The sequence below is a fragment of the Corvus hawaiiensis genome, chromosome 19 (assembly GCF_020740725.1).
Source record: "Corvus hawaiiensis isolate bCorHaw1 chromosome 19, bCorHaw1.pri.cur, whole genome shotgun sequence".
Taxonomy (NCBI): Eukaryota; Metazoa; Chordata; class Aves; order Passeriformes; family Corvidae; genus Corvus; species Corvus hawaiiensis.
Window position 1 is genome coordinate 5,233,114 of NC_063231.1, and position 15,946 is coordinate 5,249,059.

General features: G+C 44.8%; 1 protein-coding gene across 1 annotated transcript in view; it reads right to left on the bottom strand.

The window, feature by feature from the left end:
* Positions 1-234: 234 nt before the first annotated feature.
* HLF (HLF transcription factor, PAR bZIP family member) overlaps positions 235-15,946 on the bottom strand; it is a 36,495-nt gene continuing 20,783 nt past the window's right edge. The window contains exons 3-4 of the mRNA XM_048323479.1: positions 7,307-7,527; positions 235-4,408 (exon numbers count right to left, since the gene is read on the bottom strand). Coding sequence (XP_048179436.1) covers positions 4,193-4,408; positions 7,307-7,527 — 437 coding nt within the window. The 3' untranslated portion in view covers positions 235-4,192. The remainder of the gene's footprint in view (positions 4,409-7,306; positions 7,528-15,946) is intronic.

Genomic DNA, 15,946 nt, shown 5'->3' on the forward strand with positions numbered 1-15,946 from the left:
GTTAAAATAGTAAATAGCACTAATTATAGTATAATTTGAATTATTTAATCTCATGAAAATGCACATTTGCTGTGGTTATACCCAACCCTGGTGGCAGCTGAGAGGGTTGGGGGACATTTGCCCACCCCCCAAATTAGCTGGGATCCATCCCCTGGTGGGACAGACCAGAGGACGGGGGAGAAAAATTCTCTCCCAAAAGCCCCGTGCCCTGATACACTAAAACAAGCACACAGCTGAGAGAAGAAAAATTTAAAAGTTTATTAAACATTAAGAATAACAGACAAAAAAAAAGATTTGGGCTGAACAGCATACAGGATGCAAACCATTTCTTGTCATACAGAGAATTTGATCTATTTGTTAAACTTGTATTTAATGCTGCCTTGTGGTGTTGCCAGAAATACGATGGTTGATCACATGTAAGTTTTAATATAATTCCTTTTTCTTCACATAAAAAAGTCAACAAAATAAAAATAAACTGCACATCTCTATTGTAAAATTACATGCAAAAATAATTTTAAAGCAATAATTGGGGGTATTACAAACCCACAGAGGCAAGATATTCAAATGGGAGGGGTCTGAGCCGATCCCATCCCTGGTGCTCGCTCTAGCCCCTTCCCTGCATTCTGAATTTCTTGCTTTTGTGGATTCAAGTCAGAACTTATTTCCACGGTGCTTGGTTTAGTGACTTCAGCACCACTCAAAACAGAAAAAGAAATACCCCCCTGCCTCCTCTGCCACGGGCTTTCCCATGGAGAGCCCCAAGGTGCTCAGATGCACAAATCCATCTCCAGTCTCACTGATTTGTAGAGGGCATTCTTTTGTAAAAAGAAAAAATCCACTTCTAAGTTTCAGCAAAAAACGAAAGAGAAGACAAGCATTTTACCAATGCTTATAGTGTAATAGAGGTCAGTGAATTATTTAGATAAGCTATTAATTATTCTGCAAATATATATTTCTCTATTTTTATAAAATTACAATTTTTTATACCTACAAGCTCCTTCATGAGCAACAAAGCCATCAGAGGTGTGATGAGCCCAGCTGAGCTGTCCTTGGGAACTGAAAATGAGCTGAACTTTCATTTATTTATTTTCACTGTTATTTCGGGGAGACAACCCGGATAGCAAACCTGGAGATCTTCCAAGTTTTAAGCCCACATATTTTGCCCTTTTTTTTCCTGTTGTTTTTTTCTTTCCAGCTGAGCTTTTCAGAGCAGCCAGAGTACCTAAGTCCCACAGTAAGCAGGGAGTGCCTAAGTCCCACAGGCTCCTCCGAAAGTCCTCACCCCAAAAGAGACGCTGCAGCCTGTGGCATTCCCAGTCCCAGGATGGGACGAGGAGGCACCAGAGCAGCTCTGGGACTGCTGGACGAGGTAGAGCCTGGAAACCTCTGTGCTCCTCTGTGGCCATGCCTCAATAAACCTGGGATATCCAGTCTACAACCAGTTCCCACCCCTTCCCTGCCCCAAGAAACAGAAGAATTCTGTCTTTTTTTTTTCCAAGCTGCTGTTTGCATGTTACGTGAAGTTTTGTGGTCACAACCCACCCTAGCAGTGGCACCACTGACCTCCCTCTGCTCTTGGGTCACCCCAAAAACCCCCCTGGTGGGGGCGATTAGAGACTGCTGCAATTTGCTGCGCTGCTGTTAAAGGCGCGTCCAGAGCGGGCGAACACTGCCACGGCTCCTCGCAGAGGGAAAACCAGGGGTGCTCTCAAGCGGCTGCAGCAGAGGCCCCGAGTGTGCCACACCCTCCTGTCTCCTCCAGTGCCTTCTGCTGACCTTTAGGGAATAACTCACTGCACTTTAAACCTTGCTGTAGCACATGGAAACTCGATTTGCTGAACAAATGGTCCGCAGGCAAGTACTGCACGTTATGGAACACCAACAAACCAGGTATGTTTGTGGAAAAATACTGGAGAAATGCCATCCATGCAGGGGTGTTTTTAATGCTGACCAAAATGCTGAGTTCTCTGCAGCCATCTCCTGAAGCATGAGTAATGATTTAATGGAATGAACAACCTTTTTATTTGAAAATAATGTCAGAACACTTATACAACTGTGAGCAAGACATGTAGCACCGTATTTTCCTCACGTTACTAACTGTATGCAGTACACATAGCTGTGTACAGGATCTGAGCTGTTCATAAAAAAAAAAAATCAGCTGGAAACAGATTTAGCAGCAGCAGCAGATTGGAAATGACTATGAGTGGTTTTGTGTTATATATTATTTTTCTGCCATTACAAAATATTGTATTGTCCAATCAATAGTTGACTAAAATCCATGTTGTGCTTTGTCCCTGTTAACCAGTTTCTTTATGTGTTTTTGATGGAAAATAATAAAGTATCTCTTTTTCAGTAATATGGAACACCCTGGAAAACCATATTACTTCCATAAAAATTTAATTTAAAGCACAGAACATGCCAGCGTGCCAGGCTTAAAATATTAAGGATTTAAAAAAAGAGAAGAAAACAACAACCAGCAAACCCCTAATCATTTCCTTTCTATACAATAATGGAGAATATATATCTTTGCTATATATTTTAAACATGGAATAGCTTTTCCTTTTTGCTATATATATGTCTTTCAAAATACATTGTCAGTATTTGTACTTGAAAAATACTGTACAAAACGAACATACTATAATTATTCTGTATAAACTTTATACATTTTATAGTATCTATCCTTTTGGTCTAGAGTAAACACTTTGATTGATTGGATTAACCACAGTATATGACAACACCATCCCCTTCTGAAATACACCAGTGTCTCTTACATTCATTTTTCAGAAGTCCACTTTATATTAGAACATACATGTTCAAAAGCAGAGAGTTTAAAACAATAAAGTTCAGAACCATCAGTTCATGTCACACTCAAAACAACAATCACTAGGAAAAAATGGGCTTTGCAAACCAGTGACTTCTTCTAACTGAATAAAAGTGATTTTTTAAAACAGCAAGGTATAATCCACAGAAAATATATTACAAAACATGGGGAAAAACCAACTGAATTTACGTATTTATTCAACTTTTAATCACAAAATGGAGTAACTAACTGAAAACAGAAAAGCCCCTTTGATTTTGACATCAGATCTGATTAGACACTATTTAATTTTGTTCTCCTTTTCAACTAATGATCCTGCTCCTTACACATGCGCTCCCCCACGGCAGGGACACGGTCAGCATGCTCACGGGAACGTCTGGGACTTTTTGGAACTCCTTGTTAAAGACATTGAGACTCCTTTTGGGTAGGGAACCATCCCACGTCCACTGGGAACATCCGGGCAGCATGCACGCAGGATTATTGCTTCAGGTACAGGCAGTGCAAGGTACACACTCTGTGCTCTACCAACAACTCCTACCTACCTACCTGGGGTCCGTGGAGAGAAAAGGAACCTTAGTAGCTACAGAGAAGCCATTATGGGATCTATCATGAGTATAGCTAAACTCAGTCTAACAGCACTTTTAAATCTGAAGACAATTATCACCAAAACTTAAAAATACAACGAAAGCGATCTATAAATTAATAGTTCTGCAGTGTAGTACTAAATTATTATTTGTGCACTTTATTAGCATGTTAACTTTTCTGATTAGACAGACTTAAAACCATAGCTTGTTACTCTCAAAAAAACCTGAAATCTACTTTTTTTTTTCTTTTTTCTTTTTTTTTTTTCCTTTTTTTTGTAATTTATGCTGGGATCTTTCCAAGTAAATCAGAAAGATGGAACTGATTACAAGAACATAAAACCCCTACTCTGAAGCAGCACTGAAGGAAAAAAAAAGATAATAAAAAGCTTACTATGGTGGTTCTCAACAGTCCAGGTAAAAATGTGGCACCCTTTGAAGAGGGCTGATAAAAATGGGAAGTGCTGAGATGCGCACGCACACCCACACCCACGCACATGCACACCCATGGACACAGACCTGGGCACGCACGTGTGCACACACACACACACGCAGGGACACGTACACGCAAACACAAAGGAAAAAAACAACAAAAAAACCAACATTAAGTCAGTTTTGTTTCTGCTTCTGGTAAAGTGCTGAAGACAGAAAGGTTGGTTTGGGTGTGGTGCTATCAAACAGGAAACACATTGTCCATCTAGTCAAATGCCAACCCGCGACAAAGGAAAAAAAAGAAAAAAAAAGAAGAAAAAAGAAAAAAAACCCAGAACACCCCACTTCCCCCGCCTCGGATTTACAGGGGGCCGTGCCGAGCTTCGTACTTGGCCAGGACGTTCTTGCACTTGCCCAGCTCTTTCCGAAGGTCGGCCACCTCCTGGCGCAGGGCTGAGTTCTCCTTCTCCAGGAAGGAGGCACGGATGGCGATCTGGTTCTCCTTCAGCCGCCGCGCGTCCCGTGAGCGCTTCGCTGCCATGTTGTTCTTTCTGCGCCTGGCCCAATATTTGTCGTCCTGCTCGTGAGACACAGAGAGAGGCGAACAAAGGCGTTAGGTTTTGGTAAATCCAGAGCTGTGCACTGGGAGCTGCTCCCAGGAGCCGCCTCCAGACTGCGGGTGGCTCCAGTGTCACCCCATGGCACGGCGGCACTGGAGTTACAGCTTTGCATGGCACAATCCACCCTGGCAGCGCAGATGCCCTCACATGTTTCTGTCAAAATGTTTACACTAACTCCCTCATCCTCCTGACAGGGAATTCCTCCAAGGAAAAGTGAAGCAATGTTCCGGAGGTACAATCCATCTCCCATCTAGGCTGACCTAGTTAGCACATCCTCCTTGGCGTGCCATGACTCACCCTGCACAGTGGCTGGAGCAGCACTAATTACCTCTGGCCCTGCTCAGCACTGCCAGCCAACACCTGGTTTACTCTCTGTGTTGCTATCACCCATTTCACTTACTGTTCCACTCTTTCTTAATGTTCAAAGCACTCTACAGAACCCCAAAATGTTCCTGTCTGCATTACTAAGTCACTGCAAGAGGATTCCTTGGCACAGTGATGATGGCTGCTCTGGGACCCACCACAGGGATTAATGCAATAGGCTTTGACTGTGGAAAAAAAAGCATTGGTCAGAAATAGGTCCACTACCCCTGAGATTCCATAAGCTAACACATTCCCAAAGTGTTATCCCTGAAGACTTGCCTCTAGATCACCTCACTGCATTGGTGTATCAAAGACTCGAAGTAACTACTGAATTTCACCTGATTTTTCCATTCTTCCAATGAAGTGGCCTTCAGCAAAACGGCAGCTTTGATGTTGCTTTGTAACTGTATTAAGTTCTAGAACTTTGGAACAACTCAGGAAATACAAAGTGGGCAGAATCTCTCGTGAAAAGTGAAATTCTGTCCCCTGTGGAGTAAGAGTGATGCAGCCACTCAACCCTCAAACTGCCTGGCCAAGTCACAGAGCTCAAATTTCCTCTTCCTTCATCTTAACATGCTTCCATTTCCCTGTGCAGCTCCCAAGGACTAGCACAGGGCAGGAGACCCAGCTGCTCCTATGCTGCACTGAGCAAACACCCACCACTCCTGGGTCCTTCAGCCTGGCTGAATCCTGCTGCTCTGCACTTTCTGCTGCTGCACAAGGCAAATCAGGAGCCAAACAACTTCTGGCAGGAGGGCTCTTGAACTGCTTTCTACCAGTTTGGCTCAACAAAGTGTGCAGGAATGCTGATCTGGAGCCAGCATTATCTCTAAATGGCTCTTCACCTGTACTTAGATGCGACCCTGCAAAATCCTCCAAAAAAACAAGCGTGCAGCAAAAAGCTATGACCCAAATCTTGTTTATAATTTCCCATCTCATTCCACTCCATAAAAATCAGCTTTAAGCAATTTATTAGTGTGCCACCTAGGCTTCATCCCTCTTTATTTTAACAAATTGCTATGGCAAATCCCTTAATCCAGGCCTGAAAGAGGTAAGGCTGGCATTTCCAAATCACATGCAGCCCAGAGACGATTGACTGGTCTAATCTGCTTACCCTCCCCCAGAACCCAGAGGCTGCTCCACATGCCAGGGCAGGAGCAGCACTTGGGTCAAGTGTTCTGCAGTGAGTCAAGGGCAAGCGATGGGATGATCCCCAGGGAATGAGAGACCCTGAACTCCTGCTTCACTCCTGTGCTGCACTGCTGGGTTCAACCTCTGGCCAACAGGACCTTTGCCGAAAGCCTGCTTTGATGAATAAGGGTACCTGGGAGACGTGACAAAGGGAGAAACGGCACCGAGGAGCAAACTCCAGCCATTCCTGTAGCAAACACCTCTCCCTTGGGCACTGCAGCCCAACAGGCCATCACAGGCAGTAAAACTTGCCCAGGCAAGCAGTAAGGTGCAGGCAAACCTTTGCAAAGGAAAGCTGAGTGACAGCAACCTGAACACTACTGGAATTGTGATTTCTGTGCTTTTAACTTGTACCACAGCATGCTTAGGGATAAAAATAGCTTCTTTCTTTAATGCTATCAATCTGGTGCAAACACATGGTATCCTAGGCTCCCTGCACGTGCAGCCAGGGATTCCCACTGACTCCAACAGGCTCTCAGGCTGTGTCTTGGGGGCAGTAGCAACAGCAGAATGTAATTCTGCCCTGACTGCCTCTGATAAAAGAGATCCTCTCTTGGAAAGCACATACCAGGAAAACAACTGTGCAAGTAATGTTCAGAGTGTTTGATAACCTGGATCAGTTGATCAATTTTCCTACTATCTTCATGCACTTTGCTCTTCCCTTCTCAGAAGCAGTGAGTGGCACAGACTCTTTCTTTTAAAATATCGATGTAGTATTGTACTTTACATATTGTATTAAAACACTTCTCAGCAGAAAAAATCTGTTTTCTTCTGTTTTCCTACCACTTGTCTAGATTCTTTCACCTGTATTATTGAATATATATTAGTGAAATACAGTTTTTACTATAGTGTTCTCATTCATTATTAAACACAGAGCTACAGGAACTTCCAAACAAGACACAATATACTTCAGTCTGTCATCATCAGGGTCCTCCATTCTCCTTGAAGGATTCACAGCCTGTGCTGAATAGACAGAGGATGAAGAAAAAGGAAACATGATCAGGCTGTTTCATAAGTGGGAAATATGGGACAAAGCAAGCTTGTCCAACGTCAAACAGGAAGTTTCTGGCATACAAAGGAAATGAATATTGAGCTCATGAATTTCAACTGTTGCATAACTAATAAGGGACATCCTTCCTTCAGTCTCATTCAGAACCCTGAACAGTTTTATTCTATGGCAAAGTCAGATTTAGATTGAAAGATTTACCTTACATGACAAAACACATTAATACTCCAAACCTGTACCTCAGTGAGGAACTAGAGACCCTATAGCAATCACCTCGTCACCCGTTCCAAATTACCTTCAGGTCATCTGGGATGAAGACTTTGCGAGCTTTCTTAATCATGGGCTGGGGTTTCAGCTCTTCTTCTGAGAACTTGCGCTTGCGAGGATCAAACATTTCCTGGCCAGGAATGCTGGACAGAGCAAGATCTGCAGGGTCAGGTTCATAGCCAACAGGAACTTGGATAGTCTCAGGATCAATAGGGCTCGGTGTGTTCCGGTTTGCTGGCAAGATCTGACCTACAGAAATACAGGATAAATACAGCTGGGTTAGAAAAAATATGTTAATTGTATCAAAAGACATGGATTTTAGAAGATCTCTACATACTTTACAAGTAGTAATTGTTTCAGCTTTCCCTTCAGATTTGGTATCTACTCTTGCTAAATATTAGATTGTCCATTCTGCAAGGCATATATTCTGATCCAGACATGCTCATGGCCTTTATATTCAGAATCTGTTCCTAACTCTGGTTGCTAATGTTGGATTCCCACGTAGCATCACTGAATCCAACATGGAGTTGCACTGACTGTAGGCAGAAGATACGTTGCTCCAACCTGTGCCACTTCATTAGGATCCCATCCTCAGGAACAGATCGTAAGTACTGTCATTTAGTTCAGATTTATCAGCACACTGTAACTCCTCCCAGTTATACATTTGAGGGTGTGTTTATTTTACAATCAAACAACGTACTGTACTTGCCATGGATAGCATCTCATGGAAGTGTACTTTCAGCTGTGTTGAAGTACTCCAAGGACACTGCTATTTATTCTCCATGAAATCCTACCAGGGATATTCTAAAAGACAGTGAAGGAAACCAGCAACATGAAAGGCTACAACGATTCCTTAAAGATGCTCTGCAGAAATGAAGAAGACACTTATCAATGCTGCATTTCTCTTTTATGGTATATAAAATCTAATGAAAAGGAGCATATCCCCAGAAAATGAGTGATATCACTCCCATTTTTCTTTTTTTTTTGATTTTAGATACAGCCTTCAAGATCCTACAGCACCAGTTCGGGCACCATTCCCACTAAAAATCCAATTTAAAATCTCAACCAAAGGTTCCAAAAATAGGATCCTGAAGTCAGCTGCCTAAACATGGACTATCCCCGGGGGCAGAATTTTCAGAAGTTTTCACATGCCTCAGAAGTAGAAGCCTCACAGACTTCAGAGGGAGGACTTCTGATTGAAACAGATATTCTTTTATAATTTTGGCTATTTGCTAATTCAACCTTAGCAATCTGATGGCTTTCATGATAACTACAAAAACATCCTGTGGCTGCGTAATATTTCCTTACTCGTGCCCACATCTGCAATATTTAGGGTGTAAAACAGTAAACATTATATGTCGTTTCTAATTCCAGGCCAGCATTAACAATGCAGGTTTTATTTTAATAATACGGGAACCACACGGAAAATGCGCTGGGGGAATTGCACTGCGCAGGGCTTCCTAAGGGAGAGCTTTTGTACCTCCTATTTTAGAGCTGATAAAATCAGCTTCCAGGAAAGGCTGGTGAGGGCCGGGGAGAGGAGAAAAGGAGGATCAAAGTTATCAAAATATAGATGTGGCTGCAGGAGAGGAGCGAGAGGAAAGGATGCTGCTGCACGCATTGTGCCACTGCGGAGCGCTGCCGCCCCTGGCTCGGGACGCGCTGCTGGAAACGTGGCGCTTCCCGCTGTCCCCCGTTAATCCAGCCGGGAACTGGCGGTGCCAGCGGCTTCTCCCCGCTCTCGGGGCCAGGAGCGTGGCCTTTCCAGCTGTCCCCCGTTAATACAGCCGGGAGCGACGGCGGCAGCGGCATTTCCCCTGCCTGCCGCGGGTGGTGGGTGCGCGCTCCCAGCGCAGCGCTCCGGGATAACCGGGACAGCCGGGGGGAGGCTCGGCCCGCACGGCTGCGGCTGCGGGGCGGCTTCTCACAAGCCTCGGCCCTCCTGGAGACGGCGGCGTGCGGGTCTGAGTCACCTCCCTGCCCCGGTGGCACCTCCCGACAAGGGACGCGCACCCCGGCAGCCCCGCCGTCCGCGGGGGCCGATCCCTCGCTGATGGACGGATGGGCCCCACGACCTCGTTTAAAGCACGAAACACTGGAAAAGCTCCTTGGGTGAGTGCCTGTTCCGGAGCGGCCAGGTATTCCTTACTGCAGACAAATACACATATGTATGCACCTACAAATGGTGCACATTCTGTAGTACAGATAAAAATTAAGCAAGACACGAGCTCTGAGTACTTTTATAGTATTTCTGGTGAGCCTGCAGGGTGCTTCTGAAAGTCAAATGGATTGTGAAATCTGGTCCAGGTGAGAGCCTGTATTTAAATATTGCTGAAGTTCTTGATACACAGTATCAGTTTGCATATTATCATTTATCTGTAATGTGCCATATTACACAATTACATGAGATCTGTAGTCACTGGCCTCAAGAAATTTTACAATAACCCTCTGAAAAAAGGGCAAAAATGCTCCTTTTAAACATGGGAAATTGAGGCATCGCATCTTAGCAATGCAACAGCAAAATAAAGAGGGATGCACCTCCACAGGGATCTGGGACAAGACATGGCAGTCAAGGTCCTGCCTTGCTCCCTCCATGCACACGTTTCCTCTCCCCTGCTCTAGGAAGTTCTCACGACTACAGACCTGGCCCTTCAGTCCAGTGCCAGTGAGAAGCTCGTTCAAGGGAAATGCTGTTCACTAAAGCCTGAACAAACCATGTGTCTAAACACCGTCACTAGGAGCCCCAAGAGTAGACATCCTACACCCACATGGCACACACACCTCTGCCAGTCTCTGTTCTGTCATGCTCCTGCAAATGATCAGCAACTCCATCAAGACCAACAGAGTTAACAAGGGTATCTCAAGCCCCAGGCAGAAAAACCAGTAATGCTTGGTCCAGCATTTTATGCTGGGCAACTCCTAGCGCCCAGGATCTTTTTATTTATTCTATCAAGTTTTGCCAATAGTGCAAGCCAGGAACCTGTCTTTGTTAGTTTGCTGGCCAGTGGCCATGACATCTCTGTGGTGCTGGAACTTGTCGTAATGCAAGATGACAGCGTGGGCTGCGCTGGCCTTGGCTCTGCTGTCACTGCAGGAGTGCAGAGCATGGCCTCGTGTTACATCGCTCCCCGGGCTCCTCTCTCCGGGTGTGCATGGCACTTTCGCTCTGCATCCTCCTGCCAAATTTGTTCGGGGTGTTATTTTTATGCACTAAATTCCTCGCAATCAGAGGTAGGTCAAATAAGCACAGCAATTTGAATGTCATGTGCCCAGCAGCCAACTAATCCTTGCATCACCAAGCTTCCCAGCTGTCACAACAGCCACAGAAAGGGCTGCTCAGAGGCTCTGATGCACACGCAATCAGCCAAGGAGGAAGCCTACTCTGCAAGGTAAGGCCCCTCAGTGCCCAGCATCAGGAGCCAGATGCCTTTGCCAGGCTCTGCATCATTTAAACACTGTGCTCACAATGGCAGCCAAATTTTCACAACAGTGAAGTGGCTGGACTGTTTAATGTGCTTAAGCTTTGTTCTCAATGGGGGCTGATGACTGCCAAGTGTTTTGGAAAGAACTTAGCCCCTCTATTTAAGTTGCTGAAATGAGAACTCTTGAGCATTAAGCTCTTTTGGAAATCCAGCTGCAGAGCTCCACGGTGGTGGTGGCGGTGGAAGCAAGCCGGGAACAATTGTTAATGGAAACTTCCCCTCATACCACCCTAGTGATGTGTCTCAACCATGGCCTGGAGAGACCACAACTATGTCAACACTGGCCTTTTGTCTGGAGCCTTTCCCACTTGTAGAGCTGCACTCAAGCAAGAAGGAGTATGCCAGGACAGACACAGCTCCAGGTGTCTCCTGGCAAAGGGACCAGCAGGTTTTGACAACCCCAGCAGTTCTGCTGCCCTAACATCTTGCCTTTGCTAATGCTTTTGGTGTTGCTATGGCAGATATTAGCATGGTGGAAAATTTTCCAGAAAAAAGGACTCGAAAGAAAGTTAGCTGTTCTAATCCTTTCAGTCGTCGTCCTCCTCCGTCTCCTCCTGGCAGAGACTGCCAGTGAGGAAGTCCAATGTAATGGTAATATTTTCAGTGTGGTTCCTTTTTCAGAGAGAAATGGACTGAGGCCATTCACTTGTGTCATCTAGGTCACCAAATGGCTGGTAAAAAAAAATAGCAGCTTTTAATTGCCTGCAATAATTAAAATTCACAATTCAAAAGTATAGCAGCATTTTTGTATACCTACAAAAACCCAAACGCTGATCTGGTATCATGGGGAGTTCAATCACCATATCCTGACTCTTAATTTCCCCTTTTTGAAACATCCCACCTACCAGCTGTGCCCAGGAGAGTGAAGACGGAAATAACCTCTTCAGCTGCGCCACTGCTTGGCAGACTTCTTATCTGTACTGTGAGAAATCCCTGGTAAATTATGTGGAATGCAATTCTGAATCATTCAACTCCCATAGAACTGTGTCTGATTTTCAGAAAATCTCCCTTCTCACAGCCCTTCTACACTCTTCATCAGCTCAACAGCCAGCTGGAGAACAGCGACAAGAGGAAGAAAAGGGAGTGAAAATGTTCTAATCAAAATATTTTTCCCTATTTTTTACACACATTGGAGGGAAATAAAAGAGGAGTTTCTTACTCAATTTATTAGCAGCCCAGAGATAAGATATGTTTGCTAATCATTTTTCTTTATACAAACTGAAGGTACTTTGTGTGTGTCAGTCAGGCTCTGTAAGTGCAGTGGTTAAACTGACAGATAATCCTCACCCAGAGCTGCTCCAGAGCTCTCCCTGTATGTTTTCCAAGCCGTCTATCCCCTTGGCAGCTGGCCAGCTATTTGGGATAGTTCCCTTGCTCTAAATCACAGCCTGTCCTGGACTAATCTGTCATCCATCTCTGCATTAACTGCTTCAGCCTCCAGGAGAAGTTCTCTCACTGCAGAACACACAGCAAGAGCACAGGGATTGAGACAGGCAAAAATCCCCATGAGTAGCAAAGTAAAAGGGGTATTCTGGAGGTCAAGGTTTATCTACGGACAGCATCTTGTCACTTCCTCACAATATTCTAAGCAACCTTTTATCTATCCTATCTTATTCTATGTAATTTCCCTGCTATTAAGACTGTAGTGTCTTCCAGAAACTAAACCATTTAGGTGAATAGGACTAAAGCCATACACTGGAAGGACAAACCCAACCACTCTCTCTGCCTTGGGGTGAAGAAGACGCTTCACCTCTGGGTGTGTTTATGCAACCAGTTGTTATAGGAGCTTTATTTTCTTCCCAAGCAACAGGAGATCTGTGTATCTTGACCAGGGCTCCAACCCGGCAGAGACATTCCTCTACTCCTTACCTTACACAAACTTGATTCTGCTGAACATGGGGTGACTGCAAACACTCACCACAGAAAGAAGGATCTCAACCCAATGCAACCACAACATAATTCGCTGCTTTTAACACACACTAAAACACTGACACACTAAAGTGTTTTTAAAATCTGTACTTTTTAAAGATATCAGCATTGTTTACAAACCTTGTGCACTTAATTATGAAAGAATTGTCATTTCCCCTCTCAGCATTGCGTGCCTCCTGCTCCAGACCTCTACAGTATTATTTCAGGCAGGACTGGTAGTCTTATTAATATAATCTGACACTTCCCGTTAGAGGATGCTGTCTTCAGTTCCTTCAGCCTTTGCCAGATTTCAACCATTCTGTTTGTATTTCTTGTGCGCCAGCTGTGTTTCTGCCAAAATGGTTCTACAGTTTCCCGAAAAAGGTTCCGCAAAAAATACTTTGTTTTGAACCTGTTAAAAATTTCTGGCAAACTTTTCAATGCAGTGTGCTAGTGGCCTGTGCACTGGAAGAGATGGCAGCTCCTGGGTCAGTGTTACTTCAGAGAATCACAGAATAGTTTAGATTGGAAAAGCCCTCTAAGATCATGGAATCCAAGCATTAACCCAGCACTGCCAACTCCACATGAAACCATGTCTTCAGTGCGACATCTGCATGTTTCTTAAAAACCTCCAGAGCTGTGATGCAACCACTTCCCTGGGCAGCGTGTTCCAACTGTGGACGAGTTGGAGGAGAAGGGGACAATTTCATTAAGTGATTAGGACTCAAATCTGAGAAGGTGGTAAGGAGGTGAGGAAGGCGAGGATGACAGACTGGCAGCCAAAGATGAGAGGGAGAGAGCCTGGAAGGGGAAGGCTGTTCCAGCAAAGGTTGTGATGAATGCATTAGGTTGAAGAGCACCGTCAAAGGCAACAGGGCAGGAGAGTAACTGTGCTGATGGTACAAACACAGCTCCAGATTCCCAAGTGCCACAGATTCTCTTCAACAAACAATACAGTGGCAAAGCTCCCTGTCCTCCTTCAGCTCCTTACTGTGAGGTGTCATCCTCTACTCACTCCCAGCAGCAGGACAGTGTGGTGTGCAGTCAGGTCCATTTCTACTCATTTCCAATGTGCCTGTTGTAAGAGTGGCACATGAGAAAGCCTAGCTTTTCAATTTGTTTTTAAAATTAAATGCAAGAGCTGTGTAAGAAGCACAGTCATGGTTGCAACAACCTTCAAAGTTCCAATCCCATACTATCTTACTCGGATTCTTTCCTCCTTGAGGAGACACTTGTTTCACCCATTTTGATTTATCCAAATAAACCCATATAATATTTGCCATAAATTATTCCAACCTCCTGTAGAGAAACAATTTCAGGAGTTCCATCCAGCACTGACAACTACTGTATCTGTATGCTTCAGAAACAAGACTCCCATGCAAGAAGGGGCAACACTTCTCTTTGCAGATGAAGAAGTACAGATATTTTAAATCAAAACACCATTCTCTCAGGCTAGCAAATGTTGTACGCATTGGCTGCATTTCAAATTCTCTCATGGGCTTCTGCAGGTGTGGGACACAGGTGAGAGCCACCCAAGGTGTCACACTGGGCTTCTCACAGAAAGGGAAGCAAACACATGGTGTGACACATCCACAAAATCAAATTGACTGTTCAGAATTCTGCTGAAACTTTATGCAAAGTCCAGTCTCTCCAGACAAAATCCTTCGGTCCTTCCTGCCAGATTTTCCCTTCTCCTCCTGCTGTTCCCTGCATCCTCTCACATCTGCAGTAAATGAGGTCAAGATCCAAGATCCTACAGACAACCACTTCCTTCCTGAAACAGCCCTGATTCAGCCCAGAGCTGGTCTGAGCTCCACAAGCAAAATGGGAAAAGGGGAAAGAGAGGATAAAATGTAACTAAAGCCTGCATTTCCAAGAGACAGGGCTTGCTATCCGAGGCTGCACACATGGCCTTCGGTTGTGTCTCGGTTTGAGACAAATTAGGAGGAAAGATCTGAGATGAACGTATCCTCTAATAGAAGGCAGGTTTCAGCAGCCCCTCCCCTACCCAGGTTCGGAAAGAATTTTCTGGGAAAAAAGTGAAAAAAAAGCTGTTTATTTAACAAGCAGGGTGCACACAACCATGAGAGAAAAAAAAAAGAATAATGTTAGATAATAAACCTTCTTGTTGTGGAGAAAACCTGGTAGATTCAGAGTCCTTTCTGTAGGTGTGGCTCTGCTCTCTCTGGAGCTGGGGTGCAGCGTGGGCCCCTCCAGGCCGTGGTGTGAGGCCTCCCGGTGATGGTGTTCCAGAGCGGAGGAAAGCTGAACAGTTCAGGAGAAGAAGAAAAAGCCAGCCAGCAAACTTTCTTGCCTCAGCTAGCAGGCTAGCTAAAAAGCAAAGAATTTTAACTCTGTGTCTCTCTCCTGAGAAACAGAGCTGAGAGCTGGCTAAAAGCAGGACGGTGCTCCCTCGGCTCTGCAGCGGTGAGAGCGTGGGGAGTGTGTGAGTCCTTGAACACAAACTGCTCTGAAGAATTCACTTAGCTTCCTCCCTCCCCCCCACCACTTTCTCTCGGACCCAGCTTAAAGACACACAACTCATGTCTGGCATAGAGCAGGCGATAGGGGATACAGCATCATGAAGTCACCCCAAGACAGGTTGTGTGTTTGCAGATCTTTGAGGGCTTCACTTACAACTCCTGCCTGTGGTTAACTTGGAGTGAATGGAATACCCTTTGCCTGCTGGCCCAGTAACGTTCTGCCCTTCAAAAGCAATAAACAAAGAGGAGGCACCAGCAGGTAAAATCTTCCACTACATCTCCTGGACTTAAGACTCACCTCTTCTCTAAGATCCATACTCTGAAAGCCCTTCCTTGACTTTAGCCTGTGTGAAGGCAGCACTTGCGAGCTCAACAAGGCCTCATCTCTGAAAACAACCAGGAAATCCAATTTTTATTCCTTTCCAAACTACCTGTGCAAGATGCCTGACAGTAGTTGTTCCTGCTCTGAACAATTCCCTTGCAGAAGGGCTATATGGAGGAAGAGAGGGTTTGATTCTGCTCCCAGGACACTGAACAGGGATTTAAAAATTCTTGAAAAGCATGAAATCCACAGCATTCCTAAATGCTTTTCTGATTTTTCTGTAGGATGCTGATCAGCCAAGATGGAATTCAGTGGGGACGGGGTCTGAAGAAGAGCTGCAGGGAAGAACGTTCACACTGGTATTTAATTTTAATTTACACTTGGCTTAGAAGCATGTTTCAGTTCAAGATGCTTATATTCTCTGGTACACTGGAGCTTCTTGACATCCTTTGGCATATTTTCATTACTTGGCA